This window comes from Eleutherodactylus coqui, chromosome 2, assembly GCF_035609145.1.
Source record: "Eleutherodactylus coqui strain aEleCoq1 chromosome 2, aEleCoq1.hap1, whole genome shotgun sequence".
Lineage (NCBI taxonomy): Eukaryota > Metazoa > Chordata > Amphibia > Anura > Eleutherodactylidae > Eleutherodactylus > Eleutherodactylus coqui.
This window is the reverse complement of record NC_089838.1, coordinates 171,797,706-171,824,286: the sequence shown is the minus strand read 5'-3', so window position 1 is coordinate 171,824,286 and position 26,581 is coordinate 171,797,706. Positions and strand designations below refer to the sequence as shown.

General features: G+C 45.1%; 1 protein-coding gene across 1 annotated transcript in view; it reads right to left on the bottom strand.

Moving 5' to 3' along the window:
- The window catches only part of MUC19 (mucin 19, oligomeric), a 176,733-nt gene that overhangs the window by 60,341 nt on the left and 89,811 nt on the right, over positions 1-26,581 (bottom strand). The window contains exons 28-34 of the mRNA XM_066589311.1: positions 21,000-21,129; positions 19,371-19,512; positions 15,750-15,842; positions 12,798-12,885; positions 12,587-12,721; positions 2,571-2,720; positions 2,227-2,321 (exon numbers count right to left, since the gene is read on the bottom strand). Coding sequence (XP_066445408.1) covers positions 2,227-2,321; positions 2,571-2,720; positions 12,587-12,721; positions 12,798-12,885; positions 15,750-15,842; positions 19,371-19,512; positions 21,000-21,129 — 833 coding nt within the window. The remainder of the gene's footprint in view (positions 1-2,226; positions 2,322-2,570; positions 2,721-12,586; positions 12,722-12,797; positions 12,886-15,749; positions 15,843-19,370; positions 19,513-20,999; positions 21,130-26,581) is intronic.

The window sequence follows — 26,581 nt, the reverse complement described above, 5'->3', positions numbered from 1 at the left end:
GGGGGAGAGAGGTGTATTATCCAGGCAGCAAGCTTGAGCATGAACAAAAGTGCCAGTGTTGTCTAGACGGGAGATGATGAGAACATCCACTGTCATTATTTTTGACTCAAGAAAAGATCGTATCTGTGAAATGTTTTTGACTTTGAGGTGACAGGAGGTGGTTTGCATGCATGCTTTGAAGAACAGGGTACAGTCAAAGATTATTTTGAGGCATAGGATTTGTGGGACTGGGGAAAGTATAGAGCCATTAACTGTGATTGGTAGGTCTGGTGGGAGGGTTGAGTAAAGCCCCATTTACACTGATAGATGATCACTAGAAGGTCGCTCAAACGATAGTTTGAGTGACAGTTTTGAGAGACCATCTTTGCATACTTTATAGTTGCTAAGTAGCTACTACAAAATATGCAAGCGGAGCGGGACACAGCCGCGGCCGCTAATAGAAGAATACAGCTGTTTTGCATAAACAAACAACTGTATTCTTCAACAGGCACAAAGAATCTTATCATATCAGCGCAGCCGGGCTGATTGTTATATCAGATTGTTATATCAAGAATCTTCTCAGCGAAGCCGGCTGATTGTTAAGAATCTTATCAGCGCAGCCTGCTCCACTGATAACAGCTGATCGCTCAATTCTAGCGAGCTAGAATTCAGTGATCAACGACTCATGCACGAAAACTGCACGATGTCCCTGCATTTAGACAGAACGAGAATCGCTCAAAAGACAGCTGTGAGCGATTTTTGAGCGATTCTCGTTGTGTCTAAAAGGGCCTTAAAAAGGGGAAAGATGATGAATTTAAATTTTCTCCAAGCTGAGTTTTAGAAAGCAGGAAAAGGAGGATATAGTTTATAGATTCTCTGGCATTCTCAATATCAATTTCTATTGCGAGGAGCCAGGTTACAGCAGAGGGATTGTCCAGAGCTAATAGCATTATGCAGAATAAAATTATTTAAAGGAGATGTCTCGAGGAAGCAGTTAATTTTTTTTTTTGCCCAGTCCCCCCCATTAAACACACATTACTAAGCCCCCCTGTAAATGACATTTCTAGCTGGTTCGTACTTACCGTTCCAGCGTTTCAGCAAGTTATAAAAGTTTCCTCAAGATGGCCGCCGGCTCTTTCCCAGTCGCTCGCTGCAGCCCGACGTGCGCGCTCCCGAGACGCCGCCAGCTGTGTCTCCATGGCAACCGGACGCATCGCAGCCGCCGACCAGACGCCCCGCAGCCGCCGACCAGACAGCAGGTAACCGGCGCTAGCCCCCGGCTCCCCAGCGCTAGCTCCCCCGGCGCAGCGACAGCCCCCCCCATCGCAGCGACAGCCCCCCCGGCCTAGCGCTAGCTCCCCCGGCGCAGCGACAGCCCCCCCGGCCTAGCGCTAGCTCCCCCGGCGCAGCGACAGCCCCCCCCATCGCAGCGACAGCCCCCCCCGGCCTAGCGCTAGCTCCCCCGGCGCAGCGACAGCCCCCCCGGCCTAGCGCTAGCTCCCCCGGCCTAGCGACAGCCCCCCCCGGCCTAGCGACAGCCCCCCCGGCCTAGCGCTAGCTCCCCCGGCGTAGCGACAGCCCCCCCGGCCTAGCGACAGCCCCCCCCGGCCTAGCGACAGCCCCCCCCCCATCGCAGCGACAGCCCCCCCCGGCCTAGCGCTAGCTCCCCCGGCGCAGCGGCAGCTCCCCCGGCGCAGCGGCAGCCCCCCCCCCCATCACTTACCTGGGAGGCTTCTCGGGGCTGCTGGGCTGGGCTGGTCTTCTCCGCTGGGCAGCTCCAGTTTCTGCACCTTCCTCTAACAGAGGATGGTGCAGAATGGCCGCTTCAGCGCGCTCCCGAGCAGTGACAGCTCGTCTGCGCATGCGCAGAAGAGCTGTAGCGGGGAGCACACTGAAGCGGCTCGTGCTGAATGGAGAAGACCGGACTGCGCAAGCGCGTCTAAAAAAGCAAGCTGCCAGCGAATTTAGACGGAACCATGGAGACGAGGACGCTAGCAACGGAGCAGGTAAGTGGAATAACTTCTGTATGGCTCATATTTAATGCACAATGTACATTACAAAGTGCATTAATATGGCCATACGGAAGTGTATAACCCCACTTGGTTTCGCGAGACCACCCCTTTAAGTTATAGATCAATGCAGCTAAATCATTATTATTTCCAATTTGTTTTTTTTATCCTAAAGAAAAATATTGACATACATAATGCAGTAAATGAACAGCAAAACACGTATCAAAAGATCCTATACCTCATAGTGAAGTCTGTAATCCACATGTGAATGACATGTAGCAAATGGTCCATTGGGATTTTTAAGATGATAACAATACTCTTCAGCTAACGATTCTAGACAAAAAGATAATTGTATGGAAAGTTTGGATACAGGTTTTCTAATAAAAACATCGAGCATTTGTTAACCATGCTTAGTTAGTTGACTTTGATGCCACATGACAGCTTATGTGACTTTCATTTCTTAATTCTACACATTTAATAAAGAATAACTATTAAATACTTAATAAAATGAAAACAAAAAGAAAATGGAAAATTATACTGTAAATGACATATGCAAATTTTTATGCAATATGTTCTGTTTACCTTTATCTATGCTGAGACATGTTGGTGGTGTTTGTTTTGGGCAAGGTGAAGTTGTCCATGACTGGTAAAAGGCTTCTGATGACTGCTCTATTATGTTTTGACTTGTCATGTAGTCATCATCTGCTATATTATTGTAAGAACCACAAAGCCCTTCAAAAGGAAAAGAGAAATTAAATAAAAAAATATTAAATTATGAAAAATACTATTAAAATAGCTATTACATGCTCTTAAGTTTCTTTTATGTATTTAGGTAGCGTACAAAGTACTAAGTATAACATTTATACTTGAAGCAAATATGGAATGCTCCAATTAAGGACATTATGCAAAATGTGAAATTGGAATTTTGAAGCAAGAATCAAACAGTGGCTGAACCCTAGGAACTGGTATGAATTGACCTGTACCTGTGACCCTATCACAGACTTGTCTCACAGACAAACACTATTGCATACAGTGCAGGTGATCTCTGTAATGAGCACAAGTACAAGTTGAACGCATCAGCCTGAAAGATGTTTTATGAAGTTCAGCTTCCTTCCACAAATAACAACAATAGTGAAAAGTGAGGCCCTTGACCCACTAGACCTGCGTTATTCCTCCTTTTCTGCTTCTTACAGCTAAACTTTAAACTTATTTAAAATTCTGGGCCGTGAAAGTGATGATGGGATTGAAAACATGCATGTGCTGTGGCAGGAATGCATGTACCTGAGCTGCTGCAGCGATAACACAATACCATATGCCCTCTATTAGGTAACTCAACTCATTCTTCCATGGTGTCATCCATCTCCACTGGCAAAAGACTTCCTCCCAACTTATTACACATGGCATGGCACACTGGTGTAAGCAGCATGCATGGCAGCTGAGGGTGTAGTTACGGTGCTAATTTCACTAAATGTAGCAGCAGTGACTGTACTCTCTCATGCCCTAGAGCAGTGATGGGCAGCCTTTTGAGCTCGGTGTGTCAAAATTTGCCAAAAAAAGAGCATAACTCGAGTGGTGTGTCACTTCGAGAAAAAAAACATTAATTTGCGATATTTATAGCTTAAATAAGAAAAATGTATAATTGTAATATATAACTATTTAATAAACCCAAAACACCCATAGCACAGGCCCTCGCCTCTCGCAGCCTCCCCCTCACTTATCTCAGTAATGGTGACCCCCCAGCAGTGACAGTGGCTCCCACAGCAGCCCCCAGCAGTGACAGTGCCCCCCCCCCCCCCCCCGAGACCCATATACTTACTCCCTCCACCTCTGTCCTCTGCGCCGCTAGCAGTGATCATCTCCGGTGCACACTGTGACATCAGTGTGCTGCCAGATGCCTCCTTCCCCTGCTCTCGCGGAACTAAGTGGTAGGAGGCATCAGGGGAGGGGGGAGGAGGATCCCGGCTGCACACTGACATCACGGTGTGCGCCGGGATCAGCGCTGCTAGTAGTGATGCTTAATGAATACCGGGCAGGGGAACTGCGGCCCTTGACGGTATTCACCACTAACAAGGTAAATGGCTGACAGCGGTCACGTGTCAATAGTGGTATAGTATCCAGTGATGCTAAATATTGCATAGATTTAAACAAGGTCTGTGTCTGTAGACTGCCCTTGGGCACTAGCTTTGTACTATTAATTTTTTCTAACCTTTTAGCAATTCTTTCAAAGACTGTGACGGTGTTATAGTTTTCCATAATTGTAAGTGCAATGTCTGTTTTCAGAACACTATAATGGAGCTCTTTAAGCCAGTGTCACACAGGCGAATTTGCATTGCGGAATCTGCGTCCGGTAACCGCATGGAGGATCTGAAGCAAATGACATGCATTGAAGGAAAATCCCTTTTTGCACACTCGTAGAAATGAATAGCGATTTCTATGAGTGGAGAAAAAATTGCAGAATGCTCTATTTTGCTGCGGACTTGGCGCGAACAGCTGCAGAGCTGAGCAGAAGTAGAGGAAGCAGTGCCATCAGGAGGTCAGAGGGTGTTAGACCTAATGAGTTGTGCACTGTCCCAATTACTCATGTACTCAGATTTTGTACTTGTTGGGGTTCAGTACTACCTATAGGATCCAGCACACATAGAACAGAAAATTGCAGAGCTGACTGGTGCTCTGTGCTTGCTTTATTAGCAGCAGCCCAGCAGGCCCACTTTGTCCCGCTTCCAGTTGCTACTTTCTGCTTTACTGGGAGCGGTTTTCTTAAAGGAGATGTCTCGAGGAAGCAGTTAAATTTTTTTTTTGCCCAGTCCCCCCCATTAAGTACACATTACTAAGCCCCCCTGTAAATGACATTTCTAGCTGGTTTGTACTTACCGTTCCAGCGTTTCAGCAACTTATAAAAGTTTTCTCAAGATGGCCGCCGGCTCTTTCCCCGTCGCTCGCTGCAGCCCGACGTGCGCGCTCCCGAGACGCCGACAGCTGTGTCTCCATGGCAACCGGACGCCCCGCAGCCGCCGACCAGACGCCCACCGCCAGGCAGCAGGTAACCGGCGCTAGCCCCCGGCTCCCCAGCGCTAGACCCTCAGCCCAGGTGAAGGCCCCGGAGCCCAGCGCTAGGTTCCGGAGCCCAGCGCTAGTTCCCCCGGCCTAGCGGCAGCCCCCCCCGGCCTAGCGGCAGCCCCCCCCGGCCTAGCGACAGCCCCCCCGGCCTAGCGGCAGCCCCCCCGGCCTAGTGACAGCCCCCCCGGCCTAGTGACAGCCCCCCCGGCCTAGCAACAGCCCCCCCGGCCTAGCGCTAGTTCCCCCATCACAGCGGCAGCCCCCCCCGGCCTAGCGACAGCCCCCCCATCGCAGCGGCAGCCCCCCCGGCCTAGCGCTAGTTCCCCCATCACAGCGGCAGCCCCCCCGGCACAGCGGCAGCCCCCCCGGCGCAGCGACAGCCCCCCCGGCGCAGCGCTAGTTCCCCCGGCGCAGCGCTAGTTCCCCCCCGACCCATCACTTACCTGGGACGCTTCTCGGGGCTGCTGGGCTGGGCTGGGCTTCTCCGCTGGGCAGCTCCAGTTTCTGCACCTTCCTCTAACAGAGGAAGGTGCAGAATGGCCGCTGCAGCGCGCTCCCGAGCAGTGACAGCTCGTCTGCGCATGCGCAGAAGAGCTGTAGCGGGGAGCACACTGAAGCGGCTCGTGCTGAATAGAGAAGACCGGACTGCGCAAGCGCGTCTAAAAAAGCAAGCTGCCAGCGAATTTAGACGGAACCATGGAGACGAGGACGCTAGCAACGGAGCAGGTAAGTGGAATAACTTCTGTATGGCTCATATTTAATGCACAATGTACATTACAAAGTGCATTAATATGGCCATACGGAAGTGTATAACCCCACTTGGTTTCGCGAGACCACCCCTTTAAGCCTACTGCAGACAAGCGTGATGTAATCACGCTCGCAAGAGTATGACATAATTGCGCTCTGAATGGAGCCTGATCATGGTGCTCCAAGAAAATGTTTGAGTATACTCCCCTTTGCTCATTGAAGTACATTATGATATCTGTCAGATGGATGATCATTTGACTACTATTATTCTGATTCCCACAGTAACATGCATGTTAAGATCTCTAAATACAAAGGATACGCTATTTCTGTGCATGTGACATCTGTGTGAGTAACATCCCTATACGTACAGTATGTATATTTGTGTCATATGTCATTATCACATTGCCTGAAAGGCTTTGGGAAAAAAGCAGTGTTTTCATGTTTGTTTGTTTTTATTTACAAATTGTTCCTACTTCCTCAATGGAGTCCTGTGCAGTTAGGTACCCCTCATCTCAATTCTGAGAGTGAAAACTAATAGAAAGGGTAAGGAAAAGCATAAAAGTGCCTGCATCATGTAACACCAATGACCACTATTTGCCACTTCATTTGTAAGTCCAAATGTTTTTATTGATTAATTTCATAACATATCTGTATAAAGATTGGAGCTCCATATGTGTTGCATGAATCCTAATTAGAGATGAGCGAGCACCAAAATGCTCGGGTGCTCGTTACTCGGGACGAAATTATCACAATGCTCGAGGGTTCGTTTCGAGTAACGAACCCCATTGAAGTCAATGGGCGACCCGAGCATTTTTGTATATCGCCAATGGTCGCTAAGGTTTTCATTTGTGAAAATCGGGGGAATTCAAGAAAGTGATGGGAACGACACAGCAACGGATAGGGCAGGCGAGGGGCTACATGTTGGGCTGCATCTCAAGTTCCCAGGTCCCACTATTAAGCCACAATACCGGCTAGAGTGGGCCCCCCCTCCCAACAACTTTTACTTCTGAAAAGCCCTCATTAGCAATGCATACCTTAGCTAAGCACCACACTACCTCCAACAAAGCACAATCACTGCCTGCATGACACTCCGCTGCCACTTCTCCTGGGTTAGAGGGCAGGTGAAACCCATTAATCGCTTTGGTTAATGTGGCTTAATTTGTAACTAGGCCTGGAGGCAGCCCAATTAAAATAAAAATTGGTTCAGGTGAAAGTTTCAACGCTTTAATGAGCATTGAAACGTATAAAAATTGTTTTTCAAAAATTATATGACTGAGCCTTGTGGGCCTAAGAAAAATTGCCCGTTCGGCGTGATTACGTCAGGTTTCAGGAGGAGGAGCAGGAGGAGGAGGATGAATATTATACACAGATTGATGAAGCTAAAAGGTCCACGTTTTTGATGGTGAGAGAGAACGATGCTTCCATCCGCGGGTGCAGCCTACGTATTGTTTAGGTATCGCTGCTGTCCGCTGGTGGAGAAGAGAAGTCTGGGGAAATCCAGGCTTTGTTCATCTTGATGAGTGTAAGCCTGTCGGCACTGTCGGTTGACAGGCAGGTACGCTTATCTGTGATGATTCCCCCAGCCGCACTAAACACCCTGTCTGACAAGACGCTAGCCGCAGGACAAGCAAGCACCTCCAGGGCATACAGCGCGAGTTCAGGCCACGTGTCCAGCTTCGACACCCAGTAGTTGAAGGGGGCAGAGGCGTCACGGAGGACGGTCGTGCGATCGGCTACGTACTCCCTCACCATACTTTTACAGTGCTCCCGCCGACTCAGCCTTGATTGGGGAGTGGTGACACAGTCTTGCTGGGGAGCCAGAAAGCTGTCAAAGGCCTTAGAGAGTGTTCCCCTGCCTGTGCTGTACATGCTGCCTGATCTCTGCGCCTCCCCTGCTACCTGGCCCTCGAAACTGCGCCTTCGGCCACTAGCGCTGTCGGATGGGAATTTTACCATCAGTTTGTCCGCCAGGGTCCTGTGGTATAGCATCACTCTCGAACCCCTTTCCTCTTCGGGTATGAGAGTGGAAAGGTTCTCCTTATACCGTGGGTCGAGCAGTGTGTACACCCAGTAATCCGTAGTGGCCAGAATGCGTGTAACGCGAGAGTCACGAGAAAGGCATCTTAACATGAAGTCAGCCATGTGTGCCAGGGTACCTGTACGCAACACATGGCTGTCCTCACTAGGAAGATCACTTTCAGGATCCTCCTCCTCCTCCTCAGGCCATACACGCTGAAAGGATGACAGGCAAGCAGCATGGGTACCCTCAGCAGTGGGCCAAGCTGTCTCTTCCCCCTCCTCCTCCTCATCCTCCTCATGCTCCTCCTCCTCCTCAATGCACTGAAATATAGACAGGAGGGTGCTCTGACTATCCAGTGACATACTGTCTTTCCCCGCCTCTGTTTCCGAGCGCAAAGCGTCTGCCTTTATGCTTTGCAGGGAACTTCTCAAGAGGCATAGCAGAGGAATGGTGACGCTAATGATTGCAGCATCGCCGCTCACCATCTGGGTAGACTCCTCAAAGTTTCCAAGGACCTGGCAGATGTCTGCCAACCAGGCCCACTCTTCTGTAAAGAATTGAGGAGGCTGATTCCCACTGCGCTGCCCATGTTGGAGTTGGTATTCCACTATAGCTCTACGCTGCTCATAGAGCCTGGCCAACATGTGGAGCATAGAGTTCCACCGTGTGGGCACGTCGCACAGCAGTCGGTGCACTGGCAGATTAAACCGATGTTGCAGGGTGCGCAGGGTGGCAGCGTCCGTGTGGGACTTGCGGAAATGTGCGCAGAGCCGGCGCACCTTTCCGAGCAGGTCTGACAAGCGTGGGTAGCTTTTCAGAAAGCGCTGAACCACCAAATTAAAGACGTGGGCCAGGCATGGCACGTGCGTGAGGCTGCCGAGCTGCAGAGCCGCCACCAGGTTACGGCCGTTGTCACACACGACCATGCCCGGTTGGAGGCTCAGCGGCGCAAGCCAGCGGTCGGTCTGCTCTGTCAGACCCTGCAGCAGTTCGTGGGCCATGTGCCTCTTATCTCCTAAGTTGAGTAGTTTCAGCACAGCCTGCTGACGCTTGCCCACCGCTGTGCTGCCATGCCGCGCAACACCGACTGCTGGCGACGTGCTGCTGCTGACACATCTTGATTGCGAGACAGAGGTTGCGTAGGAGGAGGAGGAGGAGGGTGGTTTAGTGGAGGAAGTATACACCGCCGCAGATACCACCACCGAGCTGGGGCCCGCAATTCTGGGGGTGGGTAGGACGTGAGCGGTCCCAGGCTCTGACTCTGTCCCAGCCTCCACTAAATTCACCCAATGTGCCATCAGGGAGATATAGTGGCCCTGCCCGCCTGTGCTTGTCCACGTGTCCGTTGTTAAGTGGACCTTGCCAGTAACTGCATTGGTGAGGGCGCGTACAATGTTGCGGGAGACGTGGTCGTGCAGGGCTGGGACAGCACATCAGGAAAAGTAGTGGCGACTGGGAACTGAGTAGCGCGGGGCCGCCGCCACCATCATACTTTTGAAAGACTCCGTTTCCACAACCCTATACGGCAGCATCTCCAGGCTGATAAATTTGGCTTTGTGCACGTTTAACGCTTGAGCAAGCGGGTGCGTGGCGGCGTACTTGCGCTTGCGCTCCAACACTTGCACTAGCGACGGCTGGACGGTGCGCTGACAGACATTGGTGGATGGGGCCGAGGACAGCAGAGGTGAGGGTGTGGGTGCAGGCCAGGAGACGGTAGTGCCTGTGTCCTGAGAGGGGGGTTGGATCTCAGTGGCAGGTTGGGGCACAGGGGGAGAGGCAGCGGTGCAAACCGGAGGCGGTGAACGGCCTTCGTCCCACCTTGTGGGGTGCTTGGCCATCATATGTCTGCGCATGCTGGTGGTGGTGAGGCTGGTGGTGGTGGCTCCCCGGCTGATCTTGGCGCGACAAAGGTTGCACACCACTGTTCGTCGGTCGTCTGCACTCTCAGTGAAAAACTGCCAGATCTTTGAGCACCTCGGCCTCTGCAGGGTGGCATGGCACGAGGGGGCGCTTTGGGAAACAGTTGGTGGATTATTCGGTCTGGCCCTGCCTCTACCCCTGGACACCGCACTGCCTCTTGCAACCTGCCCTGCTGCTGCCCTTGCCTCCCCCTCTGAAGACCTGTCCTCAGTAGGCGTAGCAAACCAGGTGGGGTCAGTCACCTCATTGTCCTGCTGCTCTTCCTCCGAATCCTCTGTGCGCTCCTCCCTCGGACTTACTGCCCTTACTACTACCTCACTGATAGACAACTGTGTCTCATCGTCATCGTCCTCCTCACCCACTGAAAGGTCTTGAGAGAGTTGCCGGAAGTCCCCAGCCTCATCCCCCGGACCCCGGGAACTTTCCAAAGGTTGGGCATCAGTCACGATAAACTCCTCTGGTGGGAGAGGAACCATTGCTGCCCAATCTGAGCAGGGGCCCGAGAACAGTTCCTGGGAGTCTGCCCGCTCCTCAGAATGTGTCATTGTAATGAAGTGAGGAGGCTGGGAGGAAGGAGGAGCAGCAGCCAGAGGATTCAGAGTTGCAGCAGTGGACGGCGCAGAACTCTGGGTGGACGATAGATTGCTGGATGCACTTTCTGCCATCCACGACAGGACCTGCTCACACTGGTCATTTTCTAATAAAGGTCTACCGCGTGGACCCATTAATTGTGAGATGAATGTGGGGATGCCAGAAACGTGCCTCTCTCCTAATCCCGCAGCAGTCGGCTGCAATACACCTGGATCAGGAGCTCGGCCTGTGCCCACACCCTGACTTGGGCCTCCGCGTCCTCGCTCGCGTCCACGTCCTCTAGGCCTACCCCTACCCCTCAGCATGCTGTATTACCAGTAATGCAGAAACAGAACGCTGTAATTAAATGTGCCGCTTATTGGCCTGTGGTTGGAGGCTGACTTCGCTTACGGAACGCCAGGAAATAATTTTGCGCAAGCCTGCTGTAACACTTAGCTGGCTGCGTATGAATTAGGAGGACAACTACACCCAGCACAGACCCAGAACACTGAGGACAGTCACAGGCAGCCCAAATAGATTTTTTTCCCCAAATGTTTTTGGAAAGGCCCACTGCCTATATACACTGTATATGTCTTCTGTCCCTGCGTCACCACTACTGGCCCTGGAGTATGTAAAATAACTGCAGACTGTTGCACTGTGGACTGGAATGTGATGTAACAGCCAACACAGAGCCAGGAAATAATTTTGTGCAAGCCTGCTGTAACACTTAGCTGGCTGCGTATGAATTAGGAGGACAACTACACCCAGCACAGACCCAGTACACTGAGGACAGTCACAGGCAGCCCAAACAGATTTTTTTCCCCAAATGTTTTTGGAAAGGCCCACTGCCTATATACACTGTATATGTCTTCTGTCCCTGCGTCACCACTACTGGCCCTGGAGTATGTAAAATAACTGCAGACTGTTGCACTGTGGACTGGAATGTGATGTAACAGCCAACACAGAGCCAGGAAATAATTTTGCGCAAGCCTGCTATAACACTTAGCTGGCTGCGTATGAATTAGGAGGACAACTACACCCAGCACAGACCCAGTACACTGAGGACAGTCACAGGCAGCCCAAACAGATTTTTTTCCCCAAATGTTTTTGCAAAGGCCCACTGCCTATATTCAATAAATATATGTCTTCTGTCCCTGCCTCACAATATATGTCTTCTGTCCCTGCCTCACAATATATGTCTTCTGTCCCTGCCTCACAATATATGTCTTCTGTCCCTGCCTCACAATATATGTCTTCTGTCCCTGCCTAACCACCACTACTGGCCCTGGAGTATGAATAATTACTGCAGGGCGCAATGCTCTGCACGGCCGATATACAAAAAAAAAAAAAAAGTGCAACACTGCAAAAAGCAGCCTCCACAGCACTGCACACGGTTAGATGTGGCCCTAAGAAGGACCGTTGGGGTTCTTGAAGCCTAAAATACTCCTAACACTCTCCCTATAGCATCTCCGGCACCAACAGCACTTTCCCTCCTCTATGTCAGAACAAATCTGTGGCGAGCCGCGGGAGGGGCCGATTTTTATACTCGGGTGACACCTGATCTCGCCAGCCACTCACTGCAGGGGGGTGGTATAGGGCTTGAACGTCGCAGGGGGAAGTTGTAATGCCTTCCCTGTCTTTCAATTGGCCAGAAAAGCGCGCTAACGTCTCAGAGATGAAAGTGAAAGTAACTTGAACATCGCGTGGTACTCGTCACGAGTAACGAGCATCTCGAACACGCTAATACTCGAACGAGTATCAAGCTCGGACGAGTACGTTCGCTCATCTCTAATCCTAATCCTCAGAATATCAAAAAGGTACTTTTCCTGCAGACAATAAATGTTGCACATACATGCCTAAAACTGGTTATTTAGTAGATGTCCACTGGTTATTTAGTAGATAATGCTTTCAATTGACTAGTTATCAGTTGTGTTCCAGGCTATTATTATGTATGACTTGTAGAGAATAAAACTAACTAGGCCATACCAGAATGACTGAATGCTAATATCTATTGGTATGTGACATGTGGATACCATATTATTGTAGGTGCATTGATAAATTTTTTACATATTTTGCTTTTCTGGTGACCTTACACCAATGGAAAGCGTGCAGTCCTTTTACTCTTCACAGATAATGTATTTTTCCTTTGAATATCCTCTCTAGCCCCTATATATGAAGTATAATGCCTTTAGATCACCGATGGGCGACTTTTTCTCGTTTATGCATTTCACTGATGGCCCACTCTGGGTCAGTGTTGTTCTTTAAGTTTAACATTTTTTTTTACCTTTTGTTTTGTCAAAGCCAGTTTCTGGAACGGATACATACATCTGAAGTGGACCCGATGTTATATAAATTACTAAGCCATTGAAGTACTTAATGAGAAGATTATTATTATCAATTCGATCGATGATTAGCAGTTCTGAGAGGGAAAAAAACAACATTATTTGCATTCAATTCACAAAGAAGACATATTTCTGTATCATGAGCTCAACTACCTGATCTGTAGTGATTTTGGTCTTCAATGTCAGCATTTTTTATCATTCCATCTTTTAATATCACAAATGTACTTTCCGAATTTCCCCTCTGTTAAAAAGAGAATTTTAATTGAGAATATTTAATTGGTAGTAGAAATGCTAACTATAAAAAATAAATTAATGCAGAAACCTGAATGTAAATATAACCACAATTGCTAACTACGCTAGCAGTTTTGAGCATAAGTATATAATCATGAATCCTATTTAATCAGGTTATAAAGCCCGTTTGAAAAGCTTATTACTAGAGATGAGCGAACGTACTCGGATAAGCACTACTCGTCCGAGTAATGTGCTTTATCCGAGTACCTCTCCGCTCGTCCTAAAAGATTCGGGACGCGCTGCGGAGCGGGGAGCTGCAGGGGAGAGCGGGGAGGAACGGAGGGGAGATCTCTCTCTCCTTCTCTCCCGCCCGCTCTGCCCCGCTCCCCGCTGCGACTCACCTGTCAGCAGCGGAGCGCCCCGAATCTTTCAGGACGAGCGGAGAGATACTCGGATAAAGCACATTACTCGGACGAGTAGTGCTTATCCGAGTACGTTCGCTCATCTCTACTTATTACTACAAGTGCCTATTTCTTCAATCCGTTTAAAAGCTATGGACAAATTTATGGGGCAATGTATTTTACTTAAAAAGCATGTATTTTGGGCTGTCAATCATTAATGCAATGTGGTTTAATTACCAATTTTGTACTATTTGCCATCTGCAGCTTCTACATATCACCACTTATAGAAATTAACTACGTACGGGAAAGATAGGGCAGGACCTATCTTCCGGCTGTTCTTTCAAACTCACATGCACTAGCTTGGAATTTGAAAAGTCTGAGAAGAAAATAAAACTAACATTCATGGCAATTATGCTCCGTAGCATAATGTAGCCCATGTGGTTTTGCCCTTATTCATTGGTCCAAGCCTGGACAAAGGTTTTATCACAGTTTAGTTTCAGAATGCATGAAGTAAACGGAATGATAATATGAATAAAACAGCAAGTATTGTTAAAGTTATGCATTCAGAATCACACAGTACATGGATTGTATGAGGCACTTACTAGGAGACACAACATACAATTACTATCTGATCGTATTGATTTAACTAAACAGAAGAAAGTTACAAACAAATACAGTAGCACAAAGTCTGCATACATAAATGTGCAAGCCTCCACAGGAACCCAATCCACAGTTCAAGATCCAGAAACTCCAATAAAGATGGAGGAGATAGCACTTCCAGTGTGAATGACTTTTTCATTTCACCTCTTGTAACGTTTTCGTTACTACAAAAAACCTTTCACAAGCAAGCATCTTTATTCGAGTTTCTTTATCATATACTACCTAAATGCTTCCAACTGGGTGACCCATGTGGGCAATGACGTGCATGTAAGTACATATATACTATAAATTAGATAAAACTTTTTTCTGCACGAATTCTGTTGTCTTATATAATGGCAGCAAAATGTAGGTTTGACTTCAGATTAAAAATCAAAGGGGTATTTTTGTGTAATCCTTCTTTGCACAGAGGTGCTTTTGCCCACCTGACTGCAGTCTCCTGCACAGTAGGCGGCCAGGATACCACCATGTAGGGTAAACACAGTAAAAAAGAAGTAAAGCGGCTCTTAGACCCCTTCATTCTTAAAATCGTTTAAAATCATTCTGGTAAACCAGTAAGAAACTAGCAAAAGATTATATAATTAGGGCGGGCGGCCCGACCTGCCGAACACAGAGAAGCCTTTCTTTTCCTTTTTTTTCTTCTCTTCTTTTTTTTCCTTTTCAATTTTCTCTATCTCTACCTTGAATACTTGATGGCTTTCGCTACTCTATGTCCTGATATTTTATACCTGCACAGGGAGGCTCTCCTCTCGAGGACCTCCTCAAACTATTTTGTTGATGTTGGATATAGTTCTATATAAGGAAGATTTGATACTCATATAGTGAAAGTTATATGAACAAAAATTATTTTTCTATTTTTTTTGCTGTGACTGTGTAAGATGTTGTTCTTATTGATTGATTGTACGATCAAATAAAAAGCGTTTGAACCATAAAATCATTCTGGTAGTTCTAGAAGTTGAATGGCATATCACTTTAATAGATGGAAATATCCCTTTAACATGCTTAGACCCAAAGGTAAGAATTAAAATTTAACTTTTATTAAATATCAATTTTAAAATAATACCCCACCATACAAACACACACTAAACAGACAAAACAAAATAATTTCATAGAGGACTACCAATTGTGTATAGTACTTTCTATGATAAAATAGTTGTCCTTTGTTGGACTCTAGTGTAGGGGGCCGTATTGAGCTGTTATTATTGAGGTATTGATGATATTATATCGGTAACCTATGATATCAAACTACGACGGATCCTCCCACCTGTACTAAACAGGTCTATCTAATGCAATGGCTCCAAACTGCGAACATAGGGCCATGGAGATTAATGAAGTCTCTGCCCGTATTACAAAACAAGCTAGGTAGGTCTTTTCCCAGCGAGCTCAGCGGTCATATCGGGCTTCATGTCCTAAACTATTGCACTATCACTGAGCATCAAAAAACTAAGGTTGCTTGGTCATGCATTATTTTTGAGCACAGCATTAGTGTGTGTTTGTATGTTGGGGTATTATTTTAAAATTGATATTGAATAAAAGTTAACTTTTAATTATCTCTGAAGGTTCCTTACAGTGATGCATATTTAAGTTAATTGGGATCCTCTGCCTCAGTGATTACAAAGGTAAGAATTCAGAGAAAAAGGCATACATAGGAGCATATGTATCATGCTTCTTCCTGATCCAATTGTCAATTAAATAGTATATCACATAGCATTTAGTATTTAGCATTATATGTTGCAGAACTGTATTTACTAAAATTAGTACACACTAGATCACAATTCCTGCTTATTCAGAAAGTGGTCATTTACATTCAACATACCTTATTAAGAACAAGAGTAATTTGAGATATGGAACTTGTTGATTGACCCTCTACAGCCTGTTCTATCGTACCAAGTATTGAAAACTCATCACCCTGTTTAATACAAAAAGGATTATGTTTATAACATGTGGAAAGTAATTACATAAATTTAACATTAAAGGGGTTGTCCCGCGAAAGCAAGTGGGGTTATACACTTCTGTATGGCCATATTAATGCACTTTGTATTGTACATCGTGCATTAAATATGAGCCATACAGAAGTTATTCACTTACCTGTTCCGTTGCTAGCGTCCCCGTCGCCATGGTGCCGTCTAATTTCAGCGTCTAATTGCCCGATTAGACGCGCTTGCGCAGTCCGGTCTTCTCCCTGGTGAATGGGGCCGCTCGTGCCGGAGAGCTGGTCCTCGTAGCTCCGCCCCGTCACGTGTGCCGATTCCAGCCAATCAGGAGGCTGGAATCGGCAATGGAACGCACAGAGCCCACGGTGCACCATGGGAGAAGACCTGCGGTCCACTGTGGGTGAAGATCCCGGCGGCCATCTTAGCAAGGTAAGGAAGAAGTCGCCGCAGCGCGGGGATTCGGGTAAGTACTATCCTTTTTTTTTTTTAACACATGCATCGGGTTTGTCTCGCGCCGAACGGGGGGCCTATTGAAAAAAAAAACCCCGTTTCGGCGCGGGACAACCCCTTTAACTAATGTAAATTGATTATCACTGATCAGAATTTTTATAACCTGCCTTCGGAAAACATGACATTTAGCTTACTGTATGATATTCCAGTAGATTCTAAATCAAACCAGTAAAACAAGGGAGTAGGATTATGTATGTGTATATTAAATGCCAATTTGCAGAATATTTTGAAATGAATAAATGATAATAAGAAAGGATAAAGGATTGGACGTCTAGCTTTAGTTAGGATCACTTAACAGAAAGCAAATTTCAATAAACTAGTTCTGTATTTTAGGGTATATTTTTTAGATACCACAGATGTTTGTTTGCTGTGGATTTTGCTGCTAACATGCAGATTTTGTTGATTTGCGTGGATTTCATCCTTGCGCAAGGAGATAGCCAATGTGAAAATTAGCAAGAATATGACATAATAGGCATGTCACAAATTAGAATTTAGGGAACATGTTGTCAAATCTGCACCATAGAAATACACTATATCTGAAAGAGGATTTGTAAAGGCCTATTCTCTACTATTGTACTGTATATGTTTTACGACAATGCTAAAATCCTCAATATACAGGTATCTGCGATATCTGAACATATAATTATCTTCATTCTCTTGTCTATTTTTATTGAACCAAGATAATTTGTGAATTGAGAAAAGCATCTACGAAAGATATAAGACTTAAGACAAAAATGGATTATGCACCAGTGTTGTAGCAAATGTTGTTTATCTTCCCCCTTTTTAAATTATTGAGCTTATAGGAGTTCTTTGGGACTAAGATTGACCTGTGCTTTGATGGATCATCTCTGGAACCACTGATGATTAGCACAATGAATTGGCTTTTGTCTGCAGGCAAACACAACCATACCATTTACACGCGGGCAATTTTCACACTGAACCTACCCGGACCCAGGCCTCTTGGTAACCAAATTAAAATGTCAGAAAAGGATTGAAGCTAAAGTGGGTGGTGGTCAGCCACAACTCTAACTAAATCCATAGTATAAGAACCAGTTCAACCATAATGTAATATTTATCAAATAGGTGGGAAGCATCATACCCCACCAGATTCCTGGCACATAAGTCTGACTTCCCAGCGTCTTCTGACATCACCCTAAAAATGCTGAATGCCAGCTATGACTTAGTATCAAACAACATAAGCAACATACAATGCTTATCAGATATATGTTAACTTTCTTAACTTTGCCATTATTATTAATTCTATATGCATTTGTAATATATATAAAACTAATAATATATATATTGTACATTAAGTGTATGATAAGACATCATAACAGCACATCATGTCAAAAATCCATACAAGCTCAACAGAGAGGGAGGGTGGGACAGCTTCCAGGACTAGGTGGGAAGAGTGGAAGGAAATCTTGGGCCTCTGCTTAAGGCCTAATGCACATAGGTGTATTTGCATTGCGGAACTCAAAGCAGGCGTCCCCCTCCGGATTCTGCAGCAAGTACAGCCCATAAACATGCTATGGAAAATTGCTTTTCCATATCCACGAGCAGAAATCAATTGCAATTTTCTGCTCATGGAGGAAAAAAATCACAGCATGTTCTATTTGAGCACGGATTCCGCATGGTCAGCTTCCATTGAAGTAAATGAAAGCCGTCCAATCTTCGGCCCTTCCGCAATGGCACTGCAAAAAGGTTGCAGATTCTGCGTCATCACTGGGTGACACTGAAAAAGAAACAAATTTAAAAAAAAATCTGTACTGCACATGTTTGACGCCTCACTGTGTGGACCATCCGCAGTACAGAAGAAAAGAAGGTAAGTACGGATGCCGGCCGGGCACATGGCCAGATTCTGCTGTGGGATTCCGCATGCGGAATCTGACCCACCTGTGTACATTAGGCCTAAATATGTTCATGGGCAGGGAATTCCTGGGAATTCCTCTAAGATTTTCTGGCCAAGAGTGCGGACTCCATCACGTGGTAAACAGTTGAAGGGAGGGGAAGAAAGAAGGGAATGGAGAAACCACTGTGAACCACACCAACTTTAAAGCATGAGCAGTGCTCATGTCTGCCAGGGCTCTTGACCTATCCCCCATAGTCAGTGTGCACGCCAACTAAGAGGCAGGGATGTCCTTGTAACTGCCATCTACCTTTCATTGTTTGTATTGGACAGGCCACTGTATCAATTGTAAATACCTGTGCCTTGTATGTAGTGTTTTTTCTCCCATGACATTAAAAAAATGGACCCAATATCAAACTGTACTGCCTTTTTTAAGAGCCACATATTGCAGGCAGAGATAAGCACTACTTTTACTCCAAATAGAATTAAAAAATATTATGCCATTTGGCTAATGGTAGCTGTTATATTATACAGCAGACCCATAGTCATGTAGTACTTCCCCAGCCCCATCTTTTACAGGGTAGCATGGTATGATGATAGATATGCTTTACATCAAAGAAAGACCATAGTATAAAGACAATTTATAATGAGTTACATATATAAGCAGTTTTATGAACACTTCATAGAACTATGGGGGAAATTTACTAAGCCTGGCATTTTTGATGCCGGGCTTAGTACAATTTTCCCTAGCACAGGGTGCACTTAGTACATGGGGAGGCACACTCCTCTTCATGCATTTAGCGCACCCCCAACCAGGCATATATTTCTGGCATAATTTACACCACTTTCTGGCATAGATTGTATATATACCTGTCAGTCTGAGTTGGTCATACCCCTCCCAACAAGACACGCCCACTTTGGGGGAAAAAAGTGGCGGGCCACCACATAGGGTTGAAAAGGCATGCATCTTTTGTGCAAGTGGCTCTTGTGCAAGATCGGGACTTTTCTATGCCTGAAAAATGGTATACAGCCTTCTAAGATGTCCCCCTATTTCTTTAAGAAAATAAATGTACCACAGACTGGAGCAAAACCATGCATATTAATGTCAACCCATCATAAAATCTGATATGACTGATATACCTACATATAATATGATATAGTTACACTTGTTTCCATGCAAATAGTATTCCTGGCCATCCAAGGTTGTGATATGTATACCCTCTTCAATCCTGCAGGTTCCATGACATTTTTCTTCTGTACATTTCCATTGTCCACCAATACACTGACTATTAAAGAAATACAATATGATTTAATTACATAACGTGAAGTTACAAGGCAATGTCCCCAAGTATAATTCTGACTGAGCAATAGTTTTATGGGATTTTATAGGGCTTTCTCATAATGCTAAGCAATTACAGTACATGTCACAAGGTTCTACTATCACTTAAAGGGGTTGTCCCGCGGCAGCAAGTGGGTCTATACACTTCTGTATGGCCATATTAATGCACTTTGTAATGTACATTGTGCATTAATTATGAGCCATACAGAAGTTATCAAAAGTTTTATACTTACCTGCTCCGTTGCTGGCGTCCTCGTCTCCATGGTGCCGACTAATTTTCGGCCTCCGATGGCCAAATTAGCCGCGCTTGCGCAGTCCGGGTCTTCTCCTGTCTTCAATGGGGCCACTCGTGCAGAATGCCGAGTCCGTGTAGCTCCGCCCCGTCACGTGCCGATTCCAGCCAATCAGGAGGCTGGAATCGGCAATGGACCGCACAGAAGAGCTGCGGTCCACGGAGGAAGAGGATCCCGGCGGCCATCTTCACCGGTAAGTATAGAAGTCACCGGAGCGCGGGGATTAAGGTAAGCGCTGAGTGGTTTTTTTTTACGTCCCTGCATCGGGGTTGTCTCGCGCCGAACGGGGGGGGGGGTTGAAAAAAAAAAAAACCCGTTTCGGCGCGGGACAACCCCTTTAATGATCACATGAATCCATCTTCATGTTCCTTATGATCCTGGGAATGAGACAGCAGCACTGGATAGGCACTGTTGCTTTTTTACAGTTATTTTCCTGTCCTGTGAGCCACCATGCAGAGAACTACAACACAGTCCTGCGGAGTCAAGAGGAGCGGGCCATCCAGCTTGTTATTAGCACACAGTTCAAAAGCCTACATCTCTGAAGGTATGGGGTTGTATTAGTGCCTATGGCATGCACAGCTTATACATCTTGAAAGGTACTATCAATGCTAAGCAGTATATAGAGGTTTTAGAGCAACATATGCTCCCATCCAGACAACGTCTCTTCCAGGTATGGAAAACACCTCTTTCAGGGAAGGTCTTGCATATTTCAGCAATACAATTCTAAAGCACATACTGCATCCATCACATCAGCATGGCTTCACAGAAGAAGAATCCAGGTGCTTAACTAGCCTGCCAGCAGTTCAGACCTTTCACCAATGGTAGACATGGCCCTGACCCAATGTTTTTGAGATGTGTTGCCATCAATTTCTAAAGGAGTTACGTTTTTAAATGAAATGAAAAATTTCATACTTTCACCCTCTGATATGTGTTCTAATGTTCTATTGTGAATAAAATATGTTCATATAAGATTTATAAGTCATTGCATTCTTTTTTTCTTTACATTTATTTACATTTTACACAGCGTCCAAACTTTTTTAAATTTAGGTTGTACATTACATATACAAAATATTTCAAAACTCAAGCATCTAAAAGAATTGATGTTCCATAGTGACACAAACAATATACTTTACATATTTACCATATAGATTTGCATCTGCTTTCCCTTGAAGCTCCTGGTTCATACAGTATCCCATCATATGAGCAGGGGCAATCACTGACACTAACACATTGACCATAAGGTTCAGAGACAAGGTCATTATGCACCAAACCTAACAGATAAAAATGAACACAATATGATAAATAATAAGATACATAATAGGTAATATATTAATATCATATAAGTAGAAAAAGAGTAAGAGCATGTAAAGAATTTTTATAATTGGTTGAGTAAATACCCTATGCAGAAGAAAAAACATTGCTTAGGACTCAGTCAGACACGCATTTTTTGCTGCGCATGTTTTTTGCGTTTGCAATTCACATCTGTTAGAATGCTTTTCAATGGCAGCAGTTACATGTCTGATTTTTACCTGCGCAACAAAATTCGCACCAGTAAAAAATAGGACAGTAAATTGCAAAACACAACTGTGGCATCAGGATTCTTTGGATGTGAAACCCCTGGATGCTGTCACATCCAGGGGTTTCACCTTGTGGTCGACCACATTGACAACATACTGAGAAGATTGCAATCTTTTGAACAGTGTTCTGTGACAAGAAGACTCCTTGCGGGGATGAAGAATTCCCCTGCCACAGCTGTTAACAGCTGTGACAGAGGTCGCAGTGCTATCCCATTGAATTCATTCTGTGTATTTTTCACACTTATTTTAGATCAAACTAAATTTAATATAAGACCTGAGCAAAGACAAAGCATATAGGTTTCAATGCTAATTTAATTTACTCAAAAATGTCAGGTGAGAAATAAACTGCCACTCCCAGCCACAGCCTGTTTTTGCATTATTGCAGCAAACCATTGTAAACTAGTTACAGGGTATTTATATTGCCATACAACATTGTATGTTAATATCCATACTCTAAGTATTAGTTTATGAACATGTTTTATGAGGTCCCTGTTTATCTGTATAAATAGACCCCTGATGAGTTCCAGCTTCTAGCAGACTAAACAGGTAGGGATATTATGGAAATAAGGGACCAGGTAATAGGTATAATAAAAGGGTCCATATAATAAGTTTAACGCATAGCCGTCCTTATCTGCATGATAACCCCAATTTATTTAGGTAGGGTGCAGTTAGGAACTATTAGGCATAGTTTTGGTACCTTGGTCCTTTTGCTTGTTCAGGTGTATGAAAAGTATAGATGTTGACAAATGTTTCTGAATATGAGAAGCAGTAAGACTATTTAATCACATTATGTCAATATTTTGTAACCAGTGGCAAGAATTATTATTATTTGCATTCAGTCACCAAGTACTTTAATTAAATGCAATAAATAGTAACTTTTAAAAATATTCACCCACTCCTTCTGGAAGAATATAAGTCATCAACACCAAATAGCAATGTGTAAAAATTTACTTGACTTATTTAGGCAACCATTTCACTAATGAAGACATTAGGCCGCCTTCTAACTGGGGTGAAAATCATGCGAGATATGTGCGTTGCGAGATGCACAAATATGAAACACATTCTTTTGAATAGGTTCATACACATTAATGATGTTTTCCTGCATTGCACCATGATGCTATGTGGGAAACATAACACAGCAAGTCCAATCTTTCTGCGAGATGACCCATTGTTTTCAATGGGGCCGGTGGCAGCAGTGCCAGCCACATTGAAAGCAATGGGAGAACGCCACAATCCTCTGCTAGCCACGACTCAGTCAATTCATGAATCCTGTCTCCACAATGCAATGGCTGTTGATTGGTTCTTCAAGTGTTGCGGCTCAGGCAATCAATGCAGTGCTGGATAAACCAATGCAATGCTTATGATTGGTTCATAGAGTGCTGCATTGATTGGTTCTTGAGCACCTTGCTCAGCCAATCACAGACATCGCTTCCTGTGGTGGGATTTATAAATCCTGTCACCAGAAAGTGATGATATATGAGAGGCTTAGGCCTTAGTCACACGGGCGTTTTTTGCAGCGATTTGCGCATGCGCATGCGTCGGCCGATTTTATAAAACCATTGCTTTGCAATGGTATCGGACACATCAGCGCTTTTTATGCGCTCGTCCGATAAATTATAGAACAGAAATCGCAGATCGCACCTATCTGCGATTCCTGTTCTCTTCTCTATATGCGCTCAATGGGGCTGGCGGCAGCAGCGCCGACCCCATTGAGAACATATAGTAGGCAAATCATTCTTCTCTGCCACAGCTGTAACAGCTGTGGCAGAGAAGAACGATGTTTGCCCATTGAATTCAATGGAGCCGGCAATACAGCCGGCTCCATTGAAAGCAATGGGCTGCCGGCAATCGCGGGATGCTGAATACTAGAGAGAGCAGTTCAGGAGAACTGCCGCCGGCCGCGGCTGAACTCCATCTGCCGGGACAAGGTGAGTATATATATATTTTTTTATTTACACATTTCTGGATGAATTGCAGGGAAGGGCTTATATATTTAAGCCCGTCCCGACAATTCATCCCGCGATCGCCCGCAGCACATTGCTTTCAATGGAGCCGGCTGTATTGCCGGCTCCATTGAATTCAATGCGCTGGACAGCTCCAGCCCGTTTCTATTGAAATGCGGCTAGGAGCAGTATTTTCGGGCGATTTTTCGGCCCTGGTCACGCGATTTGCGGATGCGCATCCGTAATGCGATCCGCAAATCGCGGGAAAAAACCCCGTGTGACTAAGCCCTAAGACTGCGGGCACAGCGCGGACCTCCGGAGAGAGCGGTGGGATGGACCCAGACCGTGCCTGCTGGGTAATATATTCCTTTTTTTTATTTAGTGTAGCTAGAACTTATTTTCGGAATAGAACTTATATTTCAAACCAGCACACACCAGGGAGAGAGGTAAGTGTAGCAAACTTTTTATTCCACAGTGTAAAAACATATTCTCAGGCCAAATCGGGCTCTTACTCAGATAAGTCACCACTAGAGATTAGCGAATATACTCGCTAAAGGCAATTGCTCGAGCGAGCATTGCCTTTAGCGAGTATCTCCCCCGCTTGAGACTGCAGGTTCGGGTGCCGGCGCGGGGGGAGCGGTGAGTAGCGGCTGTCAGCAGGAGGGAGCGGGGGGGAGAGAGGGAAAGAGAGTTCTCCCCTCCGTTCTGCCCCGCTCTCCCCCGCAGCTCCGTGCCCGCTGCCGGCACCCGAACCTTCAGTCTCGAGTGGGCAAGATACTCGCTAAAGGCAATACTCGCTCATCTATAGTCACCACTGATTATACTAATGTATTGCAAATACCTTTATATTTGAAAACTCCCGGCCATGTTAGTGGGTTAAAGATCAGGCCTAATGGCTTCAGCAGGTAATAGGTTAACCTCCATTGTTACACAAAAATCATAAAAATTGATATAAAATGGTTAATATATATAGTTTGAAATATACGCTCAGAAGTCTAAAAACCTCTTAAAACATATGAGGCTAATCTGGTATCAATAATACTAACAATCTACAGGTCTGTACAGGAAATGCACAAATATTTAAAAGAAAGCTTGAAATGCTGTCCTCTATGATAATGAAACAAGCCATGGTCAATATCCAGCTGTGGTACAATAAGCCCCAGAATGGCAAGCTAATGAGAAATCAAACAGGAACAGAAATACAGACAGATCTTCTGAGGATCCAAAAGCAAGGTCAGATAAAAAAAAACAGGTAAGTATCAAGTAACAATATTAACTATCACTAAACAGAACCACATAATTGTACACTCAAGAGATTGAAATAGAGCTCTTAGAGATCTGACAGACCAGAAAAACAGATCTCCTGATTGGCCTGCAACCCTAGTACTTAGTTTGGTGGACTGAACATGAATCAAGCTGCATACCACCAGCTCTACTAAACAGTCCATTGCAGCGGCAATTAACAAATCATAGTAAATGACTTATTAAATAAAATTAATATGAAAAGCATCTGCTTGTACACCATTCCTAAAATAATATTGTATATGGTAGGAGTATTTTTGACTCTATACCTTTTAATTCATAACAGATATTTAGGGGTATCCATATAAAGTACTCGTAGCTTAGAAAGCCCCCATCTTACAACTAGCACAGGCTAACACTTAAAAACATTCCTAAAATTTTGAGCTGTGCAATGCCCTTCTCACAGATAGGAGGAAAACTTTGCCTTGCAACACTTGACAGAATAGGTATGAGGGCTCATTCACATAGCGTTTCAAATGCATATTGTTCAATTTTCCCTGCGTATGATCGTGCGTGCAATTTTTGCGAACGTTTCACACAGGCAAAGGTCAATATTAGGCAGTGAATCATAGCCCGATAGGGCACTTTTTACCATGTGAAAGCCCCATGGATGTAAGGCGTTTTCATGTGAAGACAGCCTTGCATCACAGCGGGAAATCCCTTCATGCCATTGCTTTCAGTGGGGCAGCAGCGCTTGCCCCATTGAAAGCAATGGGTGAACGCTGCGATTTTCTGTGACAGCAGCGCCAGGGAATTCCTTCATCTCCATGGGGAATCCCTTCACTCCCATTGCTGCTGAAAGGATTTCCCGGCGGGGGATAAAGTATCCCGACACTGCTGTCACCAAGGATCGCAGAGTTCTCCCATTACTTTTAACAGGGCCTGTGCTGCTGCTACAGGCCTTATTGAAAACAATGGGCGATATAGCAGGAGGATAGAACATGCTACGATGAATTGGGTTCATATCGCCAGTGTGAAACCATCCTTCTACTTTCACTTCTTAGTGCACAGAGTTCAGTGAGGGTTCAATTCTGCACTGTATTTTTGCTTTCGGAGGGGGGGGATTAAAGCCCAGGAGGTATATTTACCGTACTTGATTACGGGATTAATATCTTGGGGTTTTTTTTACATTTTGCAATTATATTTACTTTTATCACTTTATGAAAACTTGATTGCTATTTGGCTGTTTTTATGTGAATCCATTTATTCTTGCTGTTTAACCCGCCATAAAACAGATACGTAATATAAATCATTGCACCACTATAATTCTAATAAGAGGTATCTGCCAATCTTCTCTGCCATTTCTAAAACGATGAGTATTAAAATATCTATAATTAGAAATCATTGCACTAATACAATTGTAATTAAAGATATCTGCCATTCAGTGTCACCTTTTTAAAATATCTATTGCCTAATGCAATGCACACAAATACATATAGTTATGAAATGGATATTACACTTTTGGTCAGAAGTTGGTTAGCATGTTTCAATCAAAATCGATTTTAAAAAAATACTACCGAATAGTATCAACTATCTCATTTAACCACTCTGGGGGTTTTTAGTATGCATTGTTTTGAAAATTGTATACAAGAGTGGAGTGACACCTACTGGCAGATAACCATTATTACAACTATGTTGGTGCACTAAATTATTATTTTAGAAATGGAATACAAACAGGTGAATTTATTTCAACTTATTCATTTACTCTGAGTTGTTTTATTATCATGCAGGGCAGCTTTTGAAGCTTCCTTTAAATACTTGTGCTTTTCCTGTATGGACCTATGGATTGTTTCCACTACGGATACCAGATTAACAACCTATGTTTTAAGGAATATATGTATATATTTCATGCATGTTGTATATTAATTTTTGTGTAACAATTGAGGTTAATGTATTACCTG